The 23,079-nt window shown below is 34.3% G+C and overlaps 1 protein-coding gene across 9 annotated transcripts in view; it reads left to right on the forward strand.

Annotated features, from left to right (window-relative positions):
- Window positions 1-23,079, forward strand: part of SCAPER (S-phase cyclin A associated protein in the ER) — a 422,618-nt gene that overhangs the window by 85,707 nt on the left and 313,832 nt on the right. For 8 of the 9 annotated variants that reach the window (XM_081829597.1, XM_081829604.1, XM_081829605.1 and 5 more), the window contains 5 exons: window positions 8,872-9,134; window positions 13,121-13,354; window positions 18,076-18,246; window positions 22,594-22,669; window positions 22,874-22,991. In XM_081829597.1, the coding sequence (XP_081685723.1) occupies window positions 8,872-9,134; window positions 13,121-13,354; window positions 18,076-18,246; window positions 22,594-22,669; window positions 22,874-22,991 (862 nt within the window). The remainder of the gene's footprint in view (window positions 1-8,871; window positions 9,135-13,120; window positions 13,355-18,075; window positions 18,247-22,593; window positions 22,670-22,873; window positions 22,992-23,079) is intronic. The other variant, XM_081829603.1, reaches the window with a different exon arrangement.

Genomic DNA, 23,079 nt, shown 5'->3' on the forward strand with positions numbered 1-23,079 from the left:
AACCAGTTTTTTGAGCTTTTGTTCTCTTAGGGTCTTCAGAGTTTCTTCTGAGAGTCAGAGCAAAAATGGCCACACCAAACCTCTGCTGGAGAGCCGAGAAATGCAGTCTGCTCTTCACTGAGCCCTCCAGGACACACAGTCTCCGTTTCTGTGTGTGCTGCTGAAAATTTAGCCTCCCTTGGCGGTCACGCCCACAGAAACTCTCCAGAGTTTGACCCCAGGGCCCGGGCGTTGTCTCTGCCTTTTTTGCTTCTAAAACTGGGAGCTGCTCTGAGTCGGTGCTTGCGCACCCGCAGCTCTTGGATCCTGCCTGAGCACTGTTGTAAAGCCCTTCTCTGGTCACTACCACTCTTCGAGTTTTTGCCTGGTCCTCAGTGCAGGACCCTTTTGGACTCTGGTGTTATATCACTTTCCAGGAGCCAGCTTATGGTGGCTCCCTACCCCTTCTGCTTATCCTCCAATATCTGCCCACAGACTCTGCCCTTCCTACCTCGCCACCTTTGGAGTTTCTCTGCTTGTAGAGATCCAGATATATATTATTACATCTCATGCTGATTTCATGTGTGTTCAGAACGGTTCAGGAGATATCCTGCTAAATTCAGGGGGCCAGTTGAAACAGGGTCCCCTATTGCTCCACCATCTTGCCTGTTTCCTCTTTATACATATTTAGAAGACAAATGTCCATTGACTGATGAATGGATAAGGAAGATGTGGTATATATATATACATATGCATACATATGTGTATATGTATGTGTGTGTGTGTGTGTATATATATATTAGTGGAATATTACTCACCCAAAAAGAATTAAATCATGACATTTGCAATGACATAGTTGGAAGTATACGGTATTATGCTAAGCTAAATAAGTCAGTCAGAGAAAGACAAATACCATATGATTTCACTCGTGTGGAATTTAAAAAAGAAAACAGATGAACATAGGGGAAGGGAAGGAAAAATAAAATAAGATGAAATCTGAGAGGGAGGCAAACCATAAGAGACTCTTAATGACTATAGGGCACAAACTGAGGGTTGCTGGAGGGGAGCTGGGTTGGGGGATTGGGTTAATGGGTGATGGGCATTAAGGAGGGCACTTGATGTAATGAACACTGGGTGTTATATGCAAGTGATGAATCACTAAATTCTACCCCTGACAACTAATACTACAGGATATGTTAACTAACTTGAATTTAAATAAAATCTTGAAAGAAAAAAAAGACTGATATATAACATGCTAAATTTTTGAAAGTTTAATATGGATGAAAATTGGTCACAGCTTGGATAGTATATGATTTAAGGTATAATATTAATTTTGTTGTTTACCATAATTGTTATATTTTTAAAAAAAAAATTATTTTAAAGGCACATACTGAATATCTGCAGCAGAAATGGTAATGAAGTCTAGAATTTGCTTTAAAATCTTTCAGAAAAAGAGTAGGGAAGGGGAACTAGATGAAATAACAGTGGCAGAATGTTGATAATTATTAAGCTGGGTGATTGGAATGTGGGGCTCATAATACTATTTTTTTCTGTATTGCATATATGAGAATCATCACAAAAGAAATTTAAACATCCTTTCCCCATAGAGATTTCCAAGTCTAGACCTTTGGAATAAAAGATTACATGTCTGTCTTATCTTTATTTTAAAATATAATATACAATACTATCACAGTTGTATTTTTAAAAATAGGATAGTGAGTTAACATTCCCAGTTAGAGGGATATGCATTTTGTAAGTATTTTTTTTCCCCTTGAAATAAAATTCCTTCCCTTTAGTGATTCATTTGGTGGTATGGTCTTGATACCCATAAAACATGTAGTTTTCAGCTGTGATTAAGTTTTCAGTTTTCCAGAAATAAGTTTCAGAAATCAGCCTACTTTTTCCTATTAATTTTTTATACCACCTTTGTTAAAATACAATTCATATACCATATAATTCATCCATTTAAAATATACAATTAATCTATTGTTAGTATATTCACACGTATGTAGTACCGTAATCGCAGTCAACATTTTCATCACCTCGAAAAGATACCTCTTGGCATTGAATTTTTGGATTTGACACTAAAAGCAAATGCAACAAAAGGAAAAAGCGAGCATGACTACTTCAAATTAAAGAGCTCTGTATAGCAAAGGAAACAAAAAAAATGAAGAGGTAACCTATAGAATGGGAGAAAATACTTGCAAATATCTGCAAAATACTGCAATATATCTGATTGGGGTTAATATCCAAAATATATAAAGAACTCATACAACACTATATCAAAAAACAAGCAATATAATTTAAAAAATGGGCAGAGGATCTGAATAGACATTTTTCCAAAAATAGTATCCAACTGGCCTCAGGTACCTGAAAAGGTGCTCAACAACATAAGTCATTAGCAAAAGCAAATAAAAAACAAAATGAGATATCACCTCACATCTGTCAGAATGGTTGTCATCAAATAGACAAGAGATAACAAATGTTGGAGAGAATGTGGAGAAAAGAGAACCTTTGTACATTGTTGGTGGGAATGTAAATTGTTACAGCCACATAAACAGTATGGAGTTTCCTCAAAAAATTAAAATAGAACTGCCATATGATCCAGCAATCCCACCTCGGGGTATATATCCAAAAGAAATGAAAACACTACCTTGAAAAGATACCTGTGGTTGTTCATAGCAAGATTGTTCATAGCAAGATTATTTACAATAGTCAAAATATAGAAACAATTTAAGTGCCCATTGATCCATGAGATAATGAATATTTGGATAAAGAACATGTGGTGTATATATATTTGAAAGTTGCTAAGAGAGTGAACTTAGACGTTCTTATCTCAAGAAAAAATATTTGTAACTGGGTGAGGTGCTGGATATTAATTAAAATTATTTCAGTAATCATTTCTTGATACATACATATATCAAACAATCTGTTGTACCTTAAACTAATATGATGTTATATGTCAATTATATCTCAGTGGAACTGGAAAGTAAAAAAAGAAATCTCATACCCTTTACTTAACACCCTTCTAGCCATGGATTCCACCAGTATTTTTTACTATATTTTATTTAGCTATTCTGATAGGTATAGTGTGATATCTCATTGTGGCTTTTAATTTGCATTTCTCTAATGGCTAGTGATGTTGAACATCTTTTGTGTACTTATTTGTCATTTGTATATACCCTTCAGTGTAATGTTTGTTCACTTCTTTTGCCCATTTTCTACTTGTATTGTTTGTAATATTACTGTTGAATTTTGAGCATTATTTCTATATTCTAGACATCAGTCCTTTGTTGGACTGTTGTTTATCTTTTCATTCTCTTGATAGAGTTTGTTGCAGGGGAAATTTTTCAATTTTGGTGAGGTCCATTAGGCCTCTGTTTATGGATCATGCTTATGGTGTCAAGTATAAGAACTCATTTGTCTAGCATGTTTGGAAGATATTTTTTGTTTTGTTTTTCCTAAGGTTTTATAGTTTTACATCTTAAATTAGTGATACATTTTGAGTCAATTTTTGGGTGAAGTGTGAGTTTTAGATGGAGGTTTATGTTTTGCCTGTGGATGTCTTATTGCTCCACCACCATTTGTTAAATATTCTCTTTTGAAATTTTGTCAAAAATCAGTTGGGCATATTTGTGTGGATATATTTCTCGGTTTTGTATTCTATTTCATTGATCTGTGTTCTGTTGTTCCACCCGTACTGTACTGTCTTGATTACTCTTGCTCTGTGGTAAGCCTTATATTGAGTAGAGTAATTGCTTTTACTTTATTCTTCTCCTTAAAAATTGTTTTTAACTATTTTAGTACTGTCTTCCTATATAAATTTTAGAATAAGCTTCTCTAATATCTAAAAAAATGTTGCTGGGATTTTGATAGAAATTATATTAGAGCTATTGATCATTTTAGAGAGAACCAACATTTTTACTGTGCTGAATTTTCTAATCAACATTTATTTTCTAATGAACATGGTATGTATTTCCATTTATTAGTTCTTTTTTTTATCAGTCTTTTGTAATTTTTAGGATACACATACTGTACCTTTTTTGTTAGATTTATTACTAAATATTTCATTTTCTTCAGTGTAATTGTAAATTTTTAAAAAAGATTTTATTTATTTATTTGAGAGAGAGAGAGCAAAAGTGGAGGGAAGGGGTAGAGGGAGAGGGAAAAGGGGACTGCCCAATGAGCAGGGAGCCAGATGCAGGGCTGGATCCCAGGACCCTGGGATCATGACCTGAGCCAAAGGAGATGCTTAACTGAGTGAGCCACCTAGGCACCCCAGTGTAATTGTAAATTGTTTTTAATTTCAGTTTCCACATGTTCACTGTTAGTATATACAAATGCAATGGATTTGTGCATGGATCTATATCCTACAACTTTACTGAATTTATGAATAATTCTGGATATTTTATGTGTATTCCCTGGGGTTTTCTGTGTAGACAATCATATTATCTGAAATTAGGGACAGTTTTATTTCCTCCTTTGCTTTATTTTTTGTTCTTTAAGATCTTATTTATTCATTTGAGAGAGAGAGAGCATGAGCGGGGCTAGGGGCAGAGGGAGAGGGAGGAGAAGCAGACTTCCGCTGAGTAGGGAGCCTGAGTCCGGGCTCAACACCAGTACCCTGAGATCATGACCTGAGACAAGGCAGATACATTAGGACTGAGTCACCCAGGTGCTCCTAGCTGTAGGCTTTTTGTAGATACTTTTTATCAAGTTGAGTAAGTTCCCCTGTATTATAGTTTAATGAGTTTTTCTCTTGAATGGGTATTAGAGTTTGTGAAATACTTTTTCTCTATCAGTTAATAAGATCGTATGATTTTCCTTGTTTAGTCTGTTGACAGTCGTGGATTGCATTGAATTTTTTGAATGTTGAACCAGGTTTGCATACCTGAAATTAATTCCACTTGGTCATGGTTTGTAATTCTTTTTATACATTGCTAGATTTGATATGCTGGTATTTTGTTGATGATTTTTACATTTAAGCTCGTGAGAAATATTGTTATTTAGTTTTATTTTTATGTACTGTCTTTATGTGTTTTTGTATCAAGGTAAAACTAGGCTTATAACTTGGGGAGTATTCTCTCCTCTTCAATTTTCTGGAATAGTTTGTGTAAAATTAGTGTTAATCCTTTTAAAAGTGTTTTGTAGAAATTGCCAGAGAAACTGTCTGGGGCTGGAGATTTTTTGGGGGGAGCTTTTAAAGTACAAATTCAGTGTCTATAATAATTATGAGACTATTCAGATAGTCTGTTTCATCTTGGTTGAGTTTTGGTAGTTTGTATTTACTGCAGAATTGGTCCATAGAAGTTTATTTTATAGAATGAATATGGTCTATCATACTGAATGTTTTGTATATATTTGAAAAATTTTTTTTTTACTGTTGTTGAATAGACTGTTCTGTATATGCTGTTTTTTCAAGTTGGTTGATTGTATGTTCAATTCTATATACTTGCTGATTTTATATCTAGTTCTGTCAATTCCTGGGAGTGAATTAGAAATCCCCAGATATAACTGTATTCTTCTCTTTTTCCTTTCAGCCTTATCAACTTTTTCTCTGTGTATCTTGAGTTTCTGTTTGGTATATACGAATTTAGGGATGTGTATCTTCATTGTGGAATGTATATATATATTATACATTATATACTGTATCTTTATTTCTTTAGTGGTTTTCTTTGCTCTGAAGTCTACTATATCTGATATTAATATAACTACTCCTTTCCTTATTAATGTTTGCATGGTGCATCTTTTTCTATACTTTCACTTTGAATTTACCTATGACCTTGTATTTAAGTGAATTTCTTGTAGATAACATATAACTCAATTGTATTTTTAAATATACTGTGCTAGTCTTTATCATTTGGTATATTTAGACCTTTTATAATTAAGGGTAATTATTGGTATGTTAGGGTAGGATATAGGCATGTCATTTTATTATTTTTCTGTTTTCTTTGTTTCTTTTTCTACTGTTTCCCTTTTTTTGCTTTCTTATGGGTAACTTGGCCATTTTTTTATGATTCCATGTTGACATATTTATAGTGTTTTGGAGTATATTTTATTGTACAGTTTTTTTTATAGTTGTTGCCTTAGGTATTACATTGTACATATGTTAAGTTATCATACTCTACTGGCTTTGATGTTTACCACCATGAGTGAAATGTAGAAACCTTCTAATTGTTTCCTTTTATTCTCGCTACTTCTATATGTAACTGTCTTAATTATATTGTTTCCTACATCAAATGGTGTTTTAATTTTTTGTTTTACTTTCAAACATGATTCAAGAAAATGAGAATAGTTTATTCTGTTTATCTCCATTTTTACTCATTTCAGTATTCCCTGTTTGATTTGTTTTAAACCATCTTCTCTTATTCATTTTTCTTTAGGGAGCTTCCTTTAGCCATTCTTCAATGGCAGGTTTACCATTGATATGTTCTTTCAGTTTTTCCTTCATCTGAGAATGCCTTTATTTACTCTTCATTCCTGAGGGATATTTTCACTGGATATAGAATTTGCAATTGACATTCTTTCAGTCCCTGAAAAATGTGTCACTTCCTCCTAGCCAGCAATATTTCATACGAGAAATTTGCTGTCATTAGAATTTATGTTGTTCTATGGATATTTTTCCCTGTGGCTGCTTTCAATAATTTTTTTTTTCAATGGTTTAATTATGATGTGTCTTAGCCTGGGTTTGGGGGGACATATTTCCTAATTTCTTGAATCTGTAGTTTTATGTCTTTCATTAAGTTTGGCTCATTTTCAGCCATTCTTTCTTCACATACTTCTTTAGTTCTACACTCTCTCTCCTCTCCTTCTGGGACTCTGATGACACACGTTACCTCTTTTATTGTTGGCCCACATGTCCCTGAAACTCTGTTCTTGTTCCCAGTGACACTTTCCCAGCAAATTGGGGCACCACCTTTTACCATCTCCTTGGCTCTCCCTGGTGGTATATACTCATCTCTTCTTTGGGTCCCCCAGAGCTAGGGAGGGGCAAAGTGAAAGGAGGACAACTCACGCCATCTTGTTGCTGTAGAGTGAGGTGGAATCTTAGCTCCCTGCTTGGCCCTGTTGATACCATGGCAAGGGGCAGGGAGATCCAAGTGCCAAGTAAATCTGCCCTCCACCACTTCATTTTGTTGTATTAATGTTGGTCGGGTGGAAACTCAGCTTTCTACAGAGATCTGCTGATACTGGTGGAGGGGGAGAACAGAATATTGACTAGTCCCTATTTCACACTCTGCCTTTGATGCTGAATGGAAGTGGAGGCTGTGCTCACCATTGGGCCCTGTTGACCCTTGGGTAGGGAGGACCACTTTCTACCAGTTCTGACTTCTGCTGCGTCATTCAGTCTCATTTCTGCTCAGTGGGTTATGGAGGTTCATCTTCCCACTGGGCCACACTGACAGTAAGGGTGTGCGAAAGTGGAGTGATGAACAACTCCAGTTCCTGCTGTCTTATTTAGTTCTGTCAATGCCAGTTGGAGGTGGAAGTTCAGCTCACCATTCAACTTTGCTGACACTACTTTGGTGGGGGAATTGGACCACTATCTGCTTCTGCTAGTTGGCAATGGAACTTCAGGTCCCCGCTTACCCTATTGAGACCATAGGCACAGGATTTCCATGGATCTTCAGCTGGAATAGAGTGAATATCTTCAAAAAGATTTTCTGTTTTGTTAGGCTCTTCTTTTCCCTATCCTTTGGCTTGGCAAAACAGGTTTTGCTCATGCTTAGTTTGTTTATGCCTGTTGGTCCTTCAGGGTTGGAGGCTTGTATGGCATCCTGTCTGGAGTATAATAAGGAAACCTAGAGAACTCACTGCTGTGCTGCTTTTTAAGTCTCAGGGTCTCTTGGCAGTCCTCGTACTTCTTTCTGTCTCTTAAAATCTTCCTAAGTTTATTTTACATGTTTTGTCCAAGGCTTTCTCTCGTAAGGAGGAGGACCTGGAGATGAAGGTGGGCTATTCCATCTTGGCCAGAACTGGAAGTCTTCGTATTAATTTTGAAAGAGTACAATTAGCCTATAAAATTTAAAAATTGTAGCTATATACATCACTATAAACATATATACCTCAGGCTGTGACATTTTGAAACACTTCAGTGGAAGAGTCTTATTTATTTTAGGCTATTTTGCTGTGTGAACTTTGGACGCAGGTCCTCAATTTCCTTGTATATGTGGTGAAATATTGGATTAGATCCTCTAGGATTCCTTCAGTTCCTTCAATTAATAGTCTGTAGTCTTAATAGTTTTTTTAAGCCAAATGTATGTCATTAGTACATTAGGATAGAGGAAAAAATCTTGGACTTTGGAGGTAGGCCTATGTTTGGATTTTGAAAGATAGAGAGGCAGTTTTTATGTAACCAATGGGACATGGACACCAGAACCGATTTGTCTGGACTTGCATCTTGGCTTTACCTTTTCTGGGTGTGCAACCTTGGGAAATTACTTAATCTCTCTGCCTCATTTTTCTGAATGACAAATGGAGTAAATGAAATGACAAATGATAGATTTTATCAATGATAAATTTGGGATGATAGTTCTGTATTACAGGGTTGTTGTGAAGATTAGGAGTTATTCTGTGTAAAACACTTGGAACAGTGTTAGCGTATAGTATACACTGTATAAATGTTTATTATTACTTTCTGACTCTGTGGCCTTATATCAGTCTTAATCTGAATCTCAGTTTTGTCTTTTGTAAAATAGGGAAATATTTGTGTAGTTGTATTAGATAATACACATGCACATACACACATTATGCTTTGCACAATAATTAGTGTCATGTTTGTATATTAGTTACATTTAATGGGAATTAGATTGGAAAATGTTTTTATTTTATAGATTTTTGAAAATATCATCTAAGGAAATCTTGATTTATTTCCTTCCCTCAACTGCATAGAACGGAAAGATGCTGAAGGATGGGAGACTGTTCAAAGAGGAAGGCCTGTTCGTTCACGATCAACAGCAGTGATGACAAAAGTTTCAGTAGCAACAGAAACATTAAGGTCAAAGGATGACAGTGATAAAGAAAATATACATCTTTTACCTGATGAAAGCATACGGAAAGGTGAATTTCCTGGAGATGGACCTTCTAATACTATAGAATCTTGGTCCAAGGACTCCTTACACTCTTGTGACCATCCTCTTGCTGAAAGAACCCAGGTAGTACATTCTGAAAATCCTTTTATTGCCTTTTTATAAAAGATATGTCTATGCTGGAATGTCTTATTTTCCTACTTAACTTTTTATTGTGAAATATTTCAGATCTCAAGAAAAGTTACATGAATGAACAATGAACCCTCCTATACCTTTTACCTAGATTCACAGATTAACATTTGCCTCATTTTTTTCTTTTCTCTCTATATCGATATATCAAAAACACATATTGTATGCTAAACATTTGAGAGTAATATGCAAACATCATAACCATTCACTTAAATAATCTCCAAGGAATAAAGAAACTCTTACTTAACCATTTTAATTGTAAAATTCAGGGAATTTAGCATCTATGTAGTGTTTTCACTTAATTTATAATTCATATTCATGTCCCAGTAATTTCCTTATAGAATTTTTTTCCTGAGCCAGGATCCAATCTAGAATCACACATTGTATTTAGCTTTTTTTTTTTAAACATCTTTCACCTGGGACAGTTTTTCAGTTTATTTTTGTCTTTCACTGTTAATGTTTTTGAAGAATACTTTGCATTTCTTATTTTGTAGAATGTTTTTCAGTTCATTATCCAAGTTAGCTTATGTATTTTTTTTTTAAAGATTTTATTTGAGAGAGAGAATGAGAGAGAGAGAGCACATGAGAGGGGGGAGGGTCAGAGGGAGAAGCAAACTCCCTGCTGAGCAGGGAGCCTGATGCGGGACTCGATCCTGGGACTCCAGGATCATGACCTGAGCCGAAGGCAGTCACTTAACCAACTGAGCCATCCAGGCACCCTAGCTTATGTATTTTTTTTTTTTATACTTTATTAAAATACTGAGTTTATTTCACATGTATATTTTTGTCTCCCCACCGTTTCCATTTGTCTGACCACCACTACTACTATGTCCTATCATAACATTCCATACATACTTAAAACCACTAGCTTATGTATTTTTGATAGAAATAAAGTGATCGCCGTTAGAGGGCATTTAGAGGCATAGGATATTAGTTTGCCCAAGTTTGTTGATTACTTGTTTTAAGTGGTATCCTACTGCTTCATTTGGAGTGTTATTAAAAATGATGATGAAAGAAAGGATCTTTTGGACTTGCTCTCCTTTTATGTCCTGCAATCCAAGTGTAGAGTAATTTCCTAATATTTAATACAGTTCTTTAAAGCTGATATTCTAGGTATTTCTATTAGTCCATTTGAAATTTTTTTTACTTCCTTGATGAATGAATTTTTCAGGTATTTGTTTACATAAAGATTCATGTTCAACTAGTATAATTTTATGTAAAATGAAATATAAGAGATATTCTTTGATATGACAAGTATAAAAGTTGAAAAATAGTTATATTTTTCGATTTGGAATAGTATCTGCTTTTTAAAGTGTTCTCTCTTTACCTCTAGGATATTTATTTTTATTGGAAACTGTACTCAACTTCCATGTTTTTCTTGTTAATAATGATAATGGCTCTTAACTGTACATTGTTCCTGATGTTCTGTAACTCTTTAATGTATATATGCCTATGTGAGATTGGAAGTTCCTTGTGAGCAGTGTCTTATGTTGCCTTTTAATTTCCCACATTATGGGGCACCCGGGTAGCTCATTCATTAAACGTCTGCCTTCAGCTCAGGTCATGATCCCAGGGTCCTGGGATGGAGCCCCTCATCGGGCTCCCTGCTAAGCAGGAAGCCTGCTTCTCCCTCTCCCACTCCCCCTGCTTGTGTTCTCTCTCTTGCTGTCTCTCTCTCTCTGTCAAGTAAAATAAATAAAATCTTAAAAAAAATAATTTCCCACATTATGGAGCAAGTCCTAAACACATAGGAAATAATCAGTACTTTTGTTGGATATACCTTTAAGAAACCTTTTAATGTTAAACTTGATGAAGAAATCTCTCTCTCTTTTTTAAAATTGGTTTTCTTTTTTTTTTTTTTTTAGTTTATTTTATTTATTAGAGTGAGCCTGTGCACATGGGGGGAGGGACACAGGGAGAAGGAGGGACTCTCAGGCAGACTCCCCGCTGAGCACAGAGGGCTTGATCTCATGATCCTGAGATCATGACCTGAACTGAGATCATGACCTGAACCGAGATCAAGAGTCAGACACTTAACCCTCTGGACCACCCAGGTGCCCCAAGAAATCTTTTTATATCACTTAGCATATAGTTCAGCTTCGTTCATCCTCATTTTTATGGCCTCTACTTGGGACTGCATCTTGGTAATAGCATTTTTAATTTTGGCCTGACTAGATTTTAGTTCTTTTATCTCTATGGTAAGGGATTCTCTAGTGTATTCTATGCTTTTTTCAAGCCCAGCCAGTATCTTTATAATCGTTGTTTTAAATTCTACTTCAGACATCTTACTTATGTCTTTATCGATTAAATCTCTGGCAATGAGTACTACCTCCTGTTCTTTCTTTTTGTGTGAATTTTTCCATCTTGTCATTTTGTCCAGTAAAGAAAAGAAAGAAAGAGGAAAACCAGTAATAACAACAAAGACAACAGAAAAAAAATCACTTTTTGCTAACGTATATTTTAGCTATAAAATTTAACAATATAATAATTATACTGGTTTTGTGTAATGAATAAATTTACATGATTTGGGATTTTAGGGATAACCCATACATACAGCTTTTGAGTAATTAAAGTATTGCTAAAATATTTCAATATAAAAAGTTCATTGCTATTGGTGTCTAAGCTAATTGATAACATTTGTTTTTTCCACTTCATTCTAAAAATGGAATTAGCATATTTATATATTTTTTCAACATTACTTTATAGTTTAGCTTTGGTTTTGTTGTATAAATGATATTGATTTTTTAACAAACAGGGTTGACTATATTGTAAACATCAGTAATGTTAATATAAATATTGCCAAGAAGATTATAAACTGTGGTGACTAATGTATAGATAATGTTGATAGTAATATAAACAATGTGATACAACTTAAATAATACTTACACTAAAATCAACACTTTGAGACACTTTTAAGTTTTGACCAATAGTAGGATTTTTAAAGTAGTTTATAAGACTTGACAAAGTTTAATATTTATATAAATAATCAATCAAAATGGGAGTTTTATAGCCACTGCAATGTTTATCTAATGTGATTTAAATAGTGTGAGTGGATTTTAAATTCACAATTTTAGATTTTAGTTCTACTTGGAGCTCATTACTCTGAATATAATTGGAAAACACAGCAGTGTTCTTTCTGTACTCTGTTATGTGAAAATAAAAACTTGTTTCTATTTACTAAATTGGAAAGTTAAAAAAAATGGATATGTATTTGGCCTAAGACAATATGTTGTTTGACTTAGTTTTCCTATCTCTGTTAGTTATGTGTTAAATATTCCTAAAGGGTAATGGGGAGGATATGGAAATCTAGATAGGAATTACATAATGGATGAGACTTCATGCTCAGGTATACTATACTTTTTATGGTATATTTCTCTTTTAGATCTGAGAATTGGTATTGTGTACCCTGTGGTTTTACATGAAAGATACTTTAAGGTTTGTTAATGTTATTTAAAGAGAGCAAATGTCATGTTTTGCGTAAAATGCCCTCAAAGTGTATATTTTGGTGAAAAGTGCCTTCATTTGATAATAGACAGACAACTTTTGGAAAAACCATGTAAATACCTTTAGTTATTTGAATATAAGACAAAGTATTATACTTGTGACTAGAATTTCTTTTGTGAGCTATGTGAAATAAAGAATCAGCCTACTAAAATAAAATGTAATTATAATATAGCTTTATTTCATAAAGCATTTCAGACAGTGCCCTATGCATAGTAGGTGTGCAAATAAAATTTGTTGCTGCCTAATGTTTCTTTTTCTTTTTTTAAACTTGAAACATAAAAAAGGACGAATGAGTTGTCTGTCAGCCAGTAAACTACTGTTTTAGTTGATAGATTTAGTATAATCAGTTTTTCTAGAATGGAGTAGTTTGTGAGTATTTTTTATTATCTCTGATTCATTCTGTAAATGTGTTTTGTTAGTTCACAGTGAGTACATTGGATGATGTCAAGAACTCTGGCAGTAGTACTTTACAAGACAGTTCTGTGCGAACTTCTGAAATACCTGCTGTTCACATTGATACAGAGTGTGTTTCAATTACTCAGCAAGCTGACACACCTCCTTTGCAAGCAAATGACATGTTTTCAACAGAGAAAGCAGGGATAGAAAGTGAAATGGACCCTTCAGATATTTCAAATGTGAGTGCTGCTAACTTGGTAAGAACAACTTATCAGAATTCTGAGTAAATACATTAAAAGGGCATAAACCCTAACAATAAAAATAAATTGTGTTGTGTATTATTTTAATACTTTATAAAGCATTTTATATGTGTTATTTCATTTTAACTTTTTATTCTTATAGCAAGCTTTTGATATAGTTAAGATTCTGTTTGTTTTGTAGAGGAAGAAAATGAGACTGTCCAAGTTAAATAACTATTGCTAAAATCATTCATTTTGTGATTTGATCAAATGTTCTTTAGTCTGGCATTAAGAAACTAAACCAGTAATAATAAAGTCTTCCATGCAGCATCTAGCACTCTGATGGATGGGAAATGCTGCCTACTGGACTTTTAAAAATTCTCTTGTTAGTTCTTTAAATAGCCTCTATCATTTGCTTGGCGTTGGTCTTTAAGATGAAATTTATTCACCATTCCCGTTGCAGAACCTTTAAAAATGCATTGATTTGGAATTATAGGTTTATGTTTTTGGATGACTGCTTATTTGTCCTCATGTCTTTTTGTTTCTCACTTTAGTATTAAGATACTTGACCTGAGGATAATCCAGAATGGATCATTCTAATTTAAAAGTAACTTTCAAAAGAAGTAGGCACATATAAACATTTGTTGAGAAAAATTACTCAAATTTTATTTTTTAAATGGCTACTGTATACTATAGTTTTCTTCAAAACTTAATGCCTCATCATGCTGAAAGATGCTATCAACAGATGGTATTAGACCAAATTTTACATTTCATAAACATAATAACATTAGATACAGATGAAACTTGATAAGGGTTAAGGGAAAAATAAAGGTTATAGTAATAAGAAAAACATTTAAATTTTTAAAATAAGGAATAAAGAGCAAATTGTATTTTAACTTGGCTCTTTTAGTGTGACTGTTTTTAAAAGTTTGAATATAATTATGGTCATATAAATACTAAACTTAAGGTATGGGATAGAATTGATCATTTTTATATTTTTTATTTTCATAGCTAGATATCATATTAAATTATTTATTTTGTGGGGGCGCCTGGGTGGCTCAGTTGGTTAAGCGACTGCCTCTGGCTCAGGTCATGATCCTGGAGTCCCAGGATCGAGTCCCCGCATCGGGCTCCCTGCTCAGCAGGGAGTCTGCTTCTCCCTCTGACCCTCCCCCTCTCATGCTCTCTCTCTATCTCATTCTCTCTCTCAAATAAATAAAATCTTTAAAAAAAAAATTATTTTGTGAATTGATTCTGTGAGAATCAAATTTCAAAAGAGGAAAAAGATCCTATACTTAAATAAGCATTAAATAAGTATTTAAAAATTCTTCTTTCATCCATTTTATTTTGATCACATATGTAAATAAATCTTGTGGTAGAATATTAAAAACTCTTGGTTATTTTAAGGATCAGATTTACATACTTTACATACTCTGCTTTAAATATGAATGTTAATATATTCTTAGAGTTGTTAGAGGAATTTTAACTAAACTAAGATTTTAAAAAATTTTGTTTTTGGATTTGCCTTGGCAGAGATAAGTCCTTGGCTTGCTCTAGATATGTACCTCTTTGTTTAGGTTCTCAGTGGGGGATTATAGAGAATTGCTGCAGTGATGAGAGAACGGTTTTCTTTTCTTTCTTAATACAGTATCATCATGTAGCTGGTTAAAGGTAAAAATTCTGCAGTTCTCTTATTTAACAGAAATTTTGGTAAAAAAATGACTGTTAAAACCTTTCTATTTAAGGTCAAGTTTTGCCACTATTGTAAAAATGTGCTAATATAAAACCTAGATACAGTGGATCTATGTTTTTAGATTTACTAAAATTTCAAATTTTAATGAAAATTTGGAAATTAAAAAAAATTATATATGTAGATATTTATTTGAATTTCACAGTGTGAAAATACTAAAAGTTGTATATGGGTTATTGAATCATTATTTCATCCATAAGCTCTACTACTACATTAAAATCTTTTCAGGTCTTCAGAGACTAAATAGAAATGTACTCTGGGGAAGATAAAATTGGGAGAGCAAATAGGCTCACGTGAGAACTTACTTTCTGCAAAGTTATATATATTCAACTTTAATATTTAGATTTTTAAATTGTTCTTAAGTTGTAAGGTCTTTATTGCACATTAACAGCAGTCAGTTTGTTAATATTCTAGGGTTTATAGAGAAAAAGCTTATAATGCAAAGAATTAGTCTCTCATCTAAACTCCCTCCCCCTGTTCTATTCCCCAGGGGCAATCTTTTGGGTTTTGGTGGGGCAGATTATCAAGAGGGGAGGTGGAAGGGGGGGAGGAAAGGGAAAGCATTAATAAAGATACCGGTACCCAGCTCCACTCCAGACCAATTCAGTTATAAGTTGGGGCTCAAGCATTTGCATATTTTGATACCTCTATAGAGATATAATTGATTTTCAGTAAACTTCAGGTATCTAAAATATATAAATTGTTAAAATTTTGATGTGTTTATACCTATAAAAACATCACTACAATCAAGAAAATGAACATAATGATTTCCTCCAAAAGTTTTCAGATTTCCCTTAGTAATCCCTCCTTTCTCTCCTTCCTGGTATTTCCTTCCCAGGTCATCACTGTTCTGTTCTCATTATATATTGATTGGCATTTTCAGAACTTTATGTAAATGGAGTAGTATAATCTTTTGTTTGGCTTCTTTTACTCAGCGTAATTATTTTGAGGTTTATCCATGTAGTTGCGTGTACTAATAGTTCATTCTTTTACTGTCTTTAGGAGTATTCTGCTGTAGGCATGTAACACAGTACATTCATCCACACAGAATGTTCATGCATTCAGTTGTGGACAGATGTTTGAGTCATTTCCAGTTTCTCTATTATGAATAATGGCACCATGAATGTTTGTCTTTGTTTTGAACATATGTTTTCATTTCTTCTACAAAGATACCTAGAGGTCAGTTTTGTTGAGAGTGTTGTTCAGGTCTCTTAGATCCATGCTTTTTCAATACATGTTCTATCAGTTGAGAAACGGGTATTGAAATCTCTGAATATAACTGTGAAACTGTTTCTTTTTTTTAATACAACTTTATTGAGATAAAATGTACATAACATACAATTTACCCATTTAAATTTTACAATTTGATATTTTTCAGTATGTTCACAGAGTTGTGCAACAATCACCATGATCAGTTTTAGGACACTTTCATCACTACAAAAAGAAACCCAGTACCCATTAGCAGTCACTCCCTTTCAACCCTAGATAACCACAGATCTGCTTTCTGTCTCTGTATATTTGTCTGTTCTGAACATTTCATTGAAATGGAATATAATATGTGGTCTTCTGTGACTGGCCCTTCACTGGGCATGGTGTTTTCAAGGTTCATTGATGTTTTAGCCTTCATTCCTTTTTGTGGCCAAATAATACTCCATTATATGGATATGCCACATGTTATCCATTTATCAGTTGAAGGACATTTGGACTGTCTCCTTTTTTTGGCTGTTATAAATTATGCTGCTTTAAATGTTTGTATATATGTTTTTGGTGGATATATGGTTTCATTTCTTCGGGGTAAATACCTAGGAGTGGAATTGTTGGGTCATGTGGTAACTTTACATTTCACCTTTTTGAGGAATTATCAGACTGTTTTCCAAACTGGCAGCACCTTTTCACATCCCCCTTAAGTTTATTTACTTTTGCATTTCGATCCATTTCTGCTTCATGTATTTTGAATCTCTGTTATTAAGTCCATAAATATTTAGGTGTGTTTTGTCTTTTTGATGAATTAACCCTTTTATCATTATGAAATGACCTTTCTTATCCCTCCTGATATTTTTGCTGTGAAATCTGTGTCTGATATTAATACTTCAGTTTTCTTTTGATTAGTGTTAGCATTGTAGCACTTTCACTTGTAATCTGTTTATATTCTGATATTTCAATTGAGTTTCTTTTGGGCAGCATATGTTTGGATCTTGCTTTTTATCCCATTTGACAATCTCTATTAATTGAGGCATTTAGACTATTCCAGTCCAAACTATTGATTATTGATATGGTTCCTTTAAGTATACCATCTTATGATTTGTTTTCTCTTTGACTCATCTGTTCTTCACCCCCTTTTTCTTCTCTTTCTCCCTTCTTTTGGATTAATTATGTTTAATAATTCCATTTTATCTGCTTTGTTGGCTTATTAGTCATAACTCTTTGTTATTTCAGTGTTTACTGTAGAGTTTCTAGTATACATTTTTAGCTTATCATATGGATTTATTAGTTAATGATTTGGATGCATATTATTTGTATTTTTTTCTAATGCATATTTTTAATTTAGATCTCTATGTTCGTAAAGTAATATCACCATTAGAGAATAAAATCTTTCTGTGTTCCTTTTATATATATATTTTTTTCTTTTGTTTTAAAGATATTTGATCTACAACTGTTTTGAATTTTGGCACTCAAACTAAATTCATACTTTGACATTCATAATACCTGTTATTTGTATAACTTCACAGTTTCTCATACAGAGCAGTCTGATAAAGAAGGTAAGTCATGGATTATTGTACCATTTTGTGGAATACAATATATGCTCTTGGTTTTAAGAAGTATCCAAGTCACACGGGTAGCATGTGGTTGAACCTATACTGAACCCCACTTTTTATAATTCCAGATCAGGCTTTTTGTATACTGTTGAGTGTGTCATTAGAACATAAAGAAGTGATTACTTAACTTTCCACTCAACTGATCATTCTTTTGTTTATTTTTAATTTTATAGTCCATGGCAGAAGTTCTTGCTAAAAAAGAGGAGCTGGCAGATCGTCTAGAAAAGGCCAATGAAGAAGCCATTGCTAGTGCTATTGCTGAAGAGGAGCAGTTAACCAGAGAAATTGAAGCAGAAGAAAACAATGATATTAATATTGAAACCGACAACGACAGTGATTTTTCTGTGAGCTTTTATTTTTTTTTATTTTTTGTTAAGTTATTTTTAATTCCACTGTAGTTAACATACAGTATTATATTAGTGTCAGGTGTACAATATAGTGATTCAGTAATTCTTTACATTATTTATTGTTCATCATGGTAAGTATACTCTTAATCCCCATCATCTATTTCATCCCCCCTGCCTAAATGAGTACCCTCAGTTTAAGGTATTTTTTTTTTCAACAAGAACATTTTTTACTTGAAGCATACTGCAGAACACATGTTCTAAAAGATATATATAAAATATTCCATCCAAGAAAAATAGAATACACATTTTCTTTAAGTACACACAGAAGAATCCCCTGGCTAACTCACATAAAAAGAGACATAACAAATATTAGAAATTTAAGAAGACTGGGATCATACCAAGTATATTTTCTATCCACAGTGGTACAAAACTAAAGATCAACAATAAAACAAAGTTGGAAAATCTATCATGTATATATTAACACACTACTGCACAAGCAATGGGCCAAATAAAATCAAATGGCAAATCAAAATATGTCTCAAAACAAAAGAAAAAGAAAACACTATGTTCCAAAACCTATGGGATGCAGTAAAAGCAGATGTTAGAGTGAAATTTATGCTATAAACACTTGCATTAAGAAAAATAGTTGAAGTAAACAACTTAACATTACACGACAAGGAAGTAGAAAAAGAAGAAACTTAGCTGAGATTTAGTAGAGGAGGGAAATAACAAAGAAAATCAGAAATAAATAAAATAGAGACCAGAATAAACAGTCACATAACATTGAAAGTCATGAGCAGTTCCCCCCACCAAAAGAAACAAAATTGGCAATGCTTTAACTATATTAACAAAGAAAAAAAATGAAGACTCAAAAACCAAAATGAGAAATGGAAGAGAAAACAATACAACAGATGATAATAGATTACTATAAAAAATTATATACTAACAAATCAGATAACTTAGAAAAAAAAAGGCAATTCCTAAAACCCACAGGTTACCAAGATTGAATCATGAATCTTGAATCCAGAAAGTAAGAAATCTTCTTAGACCAATGACAAGAATGAAAGTTGAATTAGGAATCCGAAATCCCTGAGCAGAGAAAAGCCCAAGACCACATGGTTTCATTGGTGAATTCTACCAAACATGAAAAAAAAATTAATGACAATCTTTGTCAAATCATACAAATAATGGAATAGAGGGAACACATTTGGAATCATTCCACGAGGCCGGTACTACCCTGATACCAAAAAAGGATAAAAATAATACAAGAAAAAACGTCTAGTTTGTCTTATATAAGTATTGTATGATAATGTTTTTCCACCACCTCACTTTGAATCTGCAAGTGTCTTTAGGTCTAAAATGAGTCTCTTATAGGCAGCATATAGATGGCTCTTGTTTTTTTTTAATCCATTCTGACACCCTATTTCTTTTGATTGGAGTGTTTGGTCCATTTACATTCAAAGTAATTATTGATAGATATATATTTATTGCCATTTTATTACTTGTTTTGTTGTTTCTGGAGATTTTCTCTGATCCTTTCTTGTCTTTGTCACTTTTGATCTCTCCTTTACACTGGAAGAGTCCCCTTTAATAATTCTTGCAGGGCTAGTTTAGAGGTCATGAACTCATTTAGTTTTCATTTGTTTGAGAAACTCTTTATCTCTTCTTCTAAATTATAGCCTTGTTGGATAGAGTATTCTTGGCTGCAGGTTTTTTCCATTTAGCGCGTTGGCTATAGCATGCCACTGCCTTCTGGCTTGCTAGGTTTCTGTTGAGAAATCTCTAGCTAGCCTTATGGTTTTCCCTTGTAAGTTAAAGACTTCTTTTGTCTCGCTGCTTTTGAGATTCTTTGCTTTATCACTATATTTTGCAAATTTAATTACAGTATGTCTTGGTGTAGGCCTGCTTTTGTTGATTTTGATTGGAGTTCTCTGTGCCTCCTGGATTTGGATGTCTGTTTCCTTCCCCAGATTAGGGAAGTTTTCTGCTATTATTTCTTTAAATAAATTTTCTGCCCCTTTTTCCCTCTCTTCTTCTTCTGGGACTCCTATAATAACAGATGTTTTTCCATTTGATGGAGTCACTGAGTTCCTAAATCTATTCTTGTGTTGCATAATTCTTCTTTCTCTTTTGTTTGGCTTCATTATTGTCCATTATTTTATCTTTGAGGTCACTAATTCATTCCTCTGCTTCTTCCAGCCTGCTGTTCATTGCATCAAGTCTGTTTCCCATATCATTTATTTCATTCTTCATCTCTGATTGATTCTTTTTTTAAACTTTTTTATCTCTGTTGTAAGGGTCTCACTGATGTCTTCTATTCTTTTCTTAAGCCCAGTGAGTATCCTTATGATTTTTGCTTTAAATTCTCCATCAGGCATGTTATTTATATCTGTTTTGCTTAGATCTCTGGCCATGGCCTTATCTTGTTCTTTCATTTGGGATAAATTTCTCCATCTTGGCAATTTGTCTAAGTCTCTGCCCTCTTTCCTATGTTAAAAAAAGCCAGTTGTCTTCTTCTCCTGAAAGTAATGGCCTTCGGAAGAAGAGGTCATGTAGTGCGTTGGGTCTGGAACTTCATGGAGTGTCTCTGGTATGTGCTGTGTGTGCTGTGCTTTTGTGTTTTGGCTGCTCTATCCTTCAGGCCAGTTGTCTGCAGAGGCTCTCCTTGCCTGCTGGGGACAGTGTTTGATCCCTGGCCTGAATGTGTTGAGTTTTAACCAGATGTGCTCTGGTGTGCTTGTGAATTGATACCTGACACCAACTCTACCAGAACTGAGCCTTGCAGAACTCTCTGGTCAGGAGATGTGGTATGGGCAGGGGTTTATGCTGATCTTCTGTGGGGAGGGGCCTACCATGCTGGGACTAAGGCAAGCTTGACTGACAAGTACCGTTCTGCCAGAGTGCAGGGGTGTGGGGCTTGGTGTAAGCAAAGTAGGCAGCCAGTGTTGGTGCTGAGCTGCTTCCCTTAGATGGCTCTGTGTTTATGCTGAGGGATGGGGAAGAGAAATGGCTCCATTTAGCTCTTTTATTCCCAGAGAGGCATCTCTGTGAACACTGTGCTGCATCTCAGGGAAATGCTCTTAGAATAGCGAATAATCTCCCTACTCTGTGCCCCAGGTGTTCTTCAGATCACTATTTCCACACTGTCTGCCCCTGGTTTTTTGCCTGTCTTCTCTCCAGGAGCAGGGCTGTGCCGTCTGGACTCCATCCCAGCCAAGCTGCTGACTTTTAAAACTCCAAATCTTTAAGCCCTGCTGGTTTCAAGAACTCACAGAATTCAGCCCCTCTTATTTTCCAAGCCAAAGGCTTTGGGAAAACGTTCTCCTTTTGCATTCCCCTGTGTGCTTGTTGCTCTCTCTCACCCTTCCCTGTGACCAGGGCTCCCTCCCCTCTGCAGTACCTGCAGTCTGATCCATTTCTCCCCTAAACCATGTCTCTGTACTTCCCACCTTCTTCAGTGTGACCTCTTCTCTCCCTTTAGTTGTAGAGTTTGTCCTGTCAAGTCTACAGGCTGATTTCTGGGGGATGATTTGATAGTTATCTAGTTGTGTTCCTGGGACGAGATGAGCCTACGGTCCTCCTACTTCACCGCTACCTTGGGTTCTTCTGTGACCTTTTAGAATTTTTAACATAATTGTTCAAAAAACTACATTTAGAAATAAAATTCGTAGGGCCAGAAGGACTTAGAGTTGATGCAAAAACAACAGGAAATCTTTCTTTAGCACTTCACCATAACGAAGTGTTTTTATATATAATTTAGTTGACAAGTTGAAAGTTGCTGTTCTCATTTTACAAATCGATAAATTGAATCTTCAAAAAAGTAAGAACATTACTTGATTTTAATTGCAGAGATTGAAATAGAATCTAAGGTATTTTACTTTTTTCTGTTCAACTAATAAAAAGTAAATGATACATGCCTTGCTGTCACTAAGCACTCAGATATATATGTTGCTAAGAGGGACTTCTTACAGAATGGAAGTAACTATAAATGTTTCAAATATTTTTCTATTAAATTTTAATACCCAGAGAATAATCTGGAGCTCTTCTCATGTGTACTATGAATATAGCAGAGTTATGTGGTAATAGTATGAGGCCAATATGTTTCTTTTAAATTTACTTGATTTGTCTCTGCTGTTAATGAAAAGTAGGGTTGTCTTCCTCTTAAAATGTATAGACTATAGTATTTTGGTGATTATTGTAACTATAAAAGGTATATAGCTTTTTTCTGGTTTTGAACTGTTTGTTAAATGTATTAGTAACAGGAATATTACATCTGCAGTTCATTTTTTAAGGTTATAACTATGTTCAAATATTTGTTTTTCACTTTTCCTTATTACATTTTAGGCCAGCATGGGCAGTGGGAGTGTATCTTTCTGTGGTATGTCTATGGACTGGAATGATGTCCTTGCAGATTATGAAGGTATTGTGTGTGTGTGTGTGTGTGTGTGTGTGTGTGTGTGTAGCTAGAAGGATTTAAAGTAGATTATCTTACTAAATGGAGTTTAGGTATAAAATAAATAATTTCGAGTGGAAATGCTGATGCCTTTTAAAAGTCTGTTCTCAAATGTTGGTTTTATAGAACTATGTGGTTAAACAGTTACATTGGTTTTCTTTTTTCTGGCAGCTCGTGAAACTTGGCGCCAAAATACATCATGGGGGGATATTGTAGAGGAGGAACCTGCTAGACCTCCAGGCCATGGAATTCACATGCATGAAAAACTTTCCTCACCGTCTCGTAAAAGGTCTGGCCTTCGAAAATTAATGTGAAATGTTTCATAGGAGGGAAACTAGCTACTCTTGACTACTAAATAGAGTTGCTAAACAACATTT

The sequence above is a fragment of the Leptonychotes weddellii genome, chromosome 9, assembly GCF_054177405.1.
Source record: "Leptonychotes weddellii isolate Sample4059 chromosome 9, ASM5417740v2, whole genome shotgun sequence".
In the NCBI taxonomy this organism is placed as follows: Eukaryota; Metazoa; Chordata; class Mammalia; order Carnivora; family Phocidae; genus Leptonychotes; species Leptonychotes weddellii.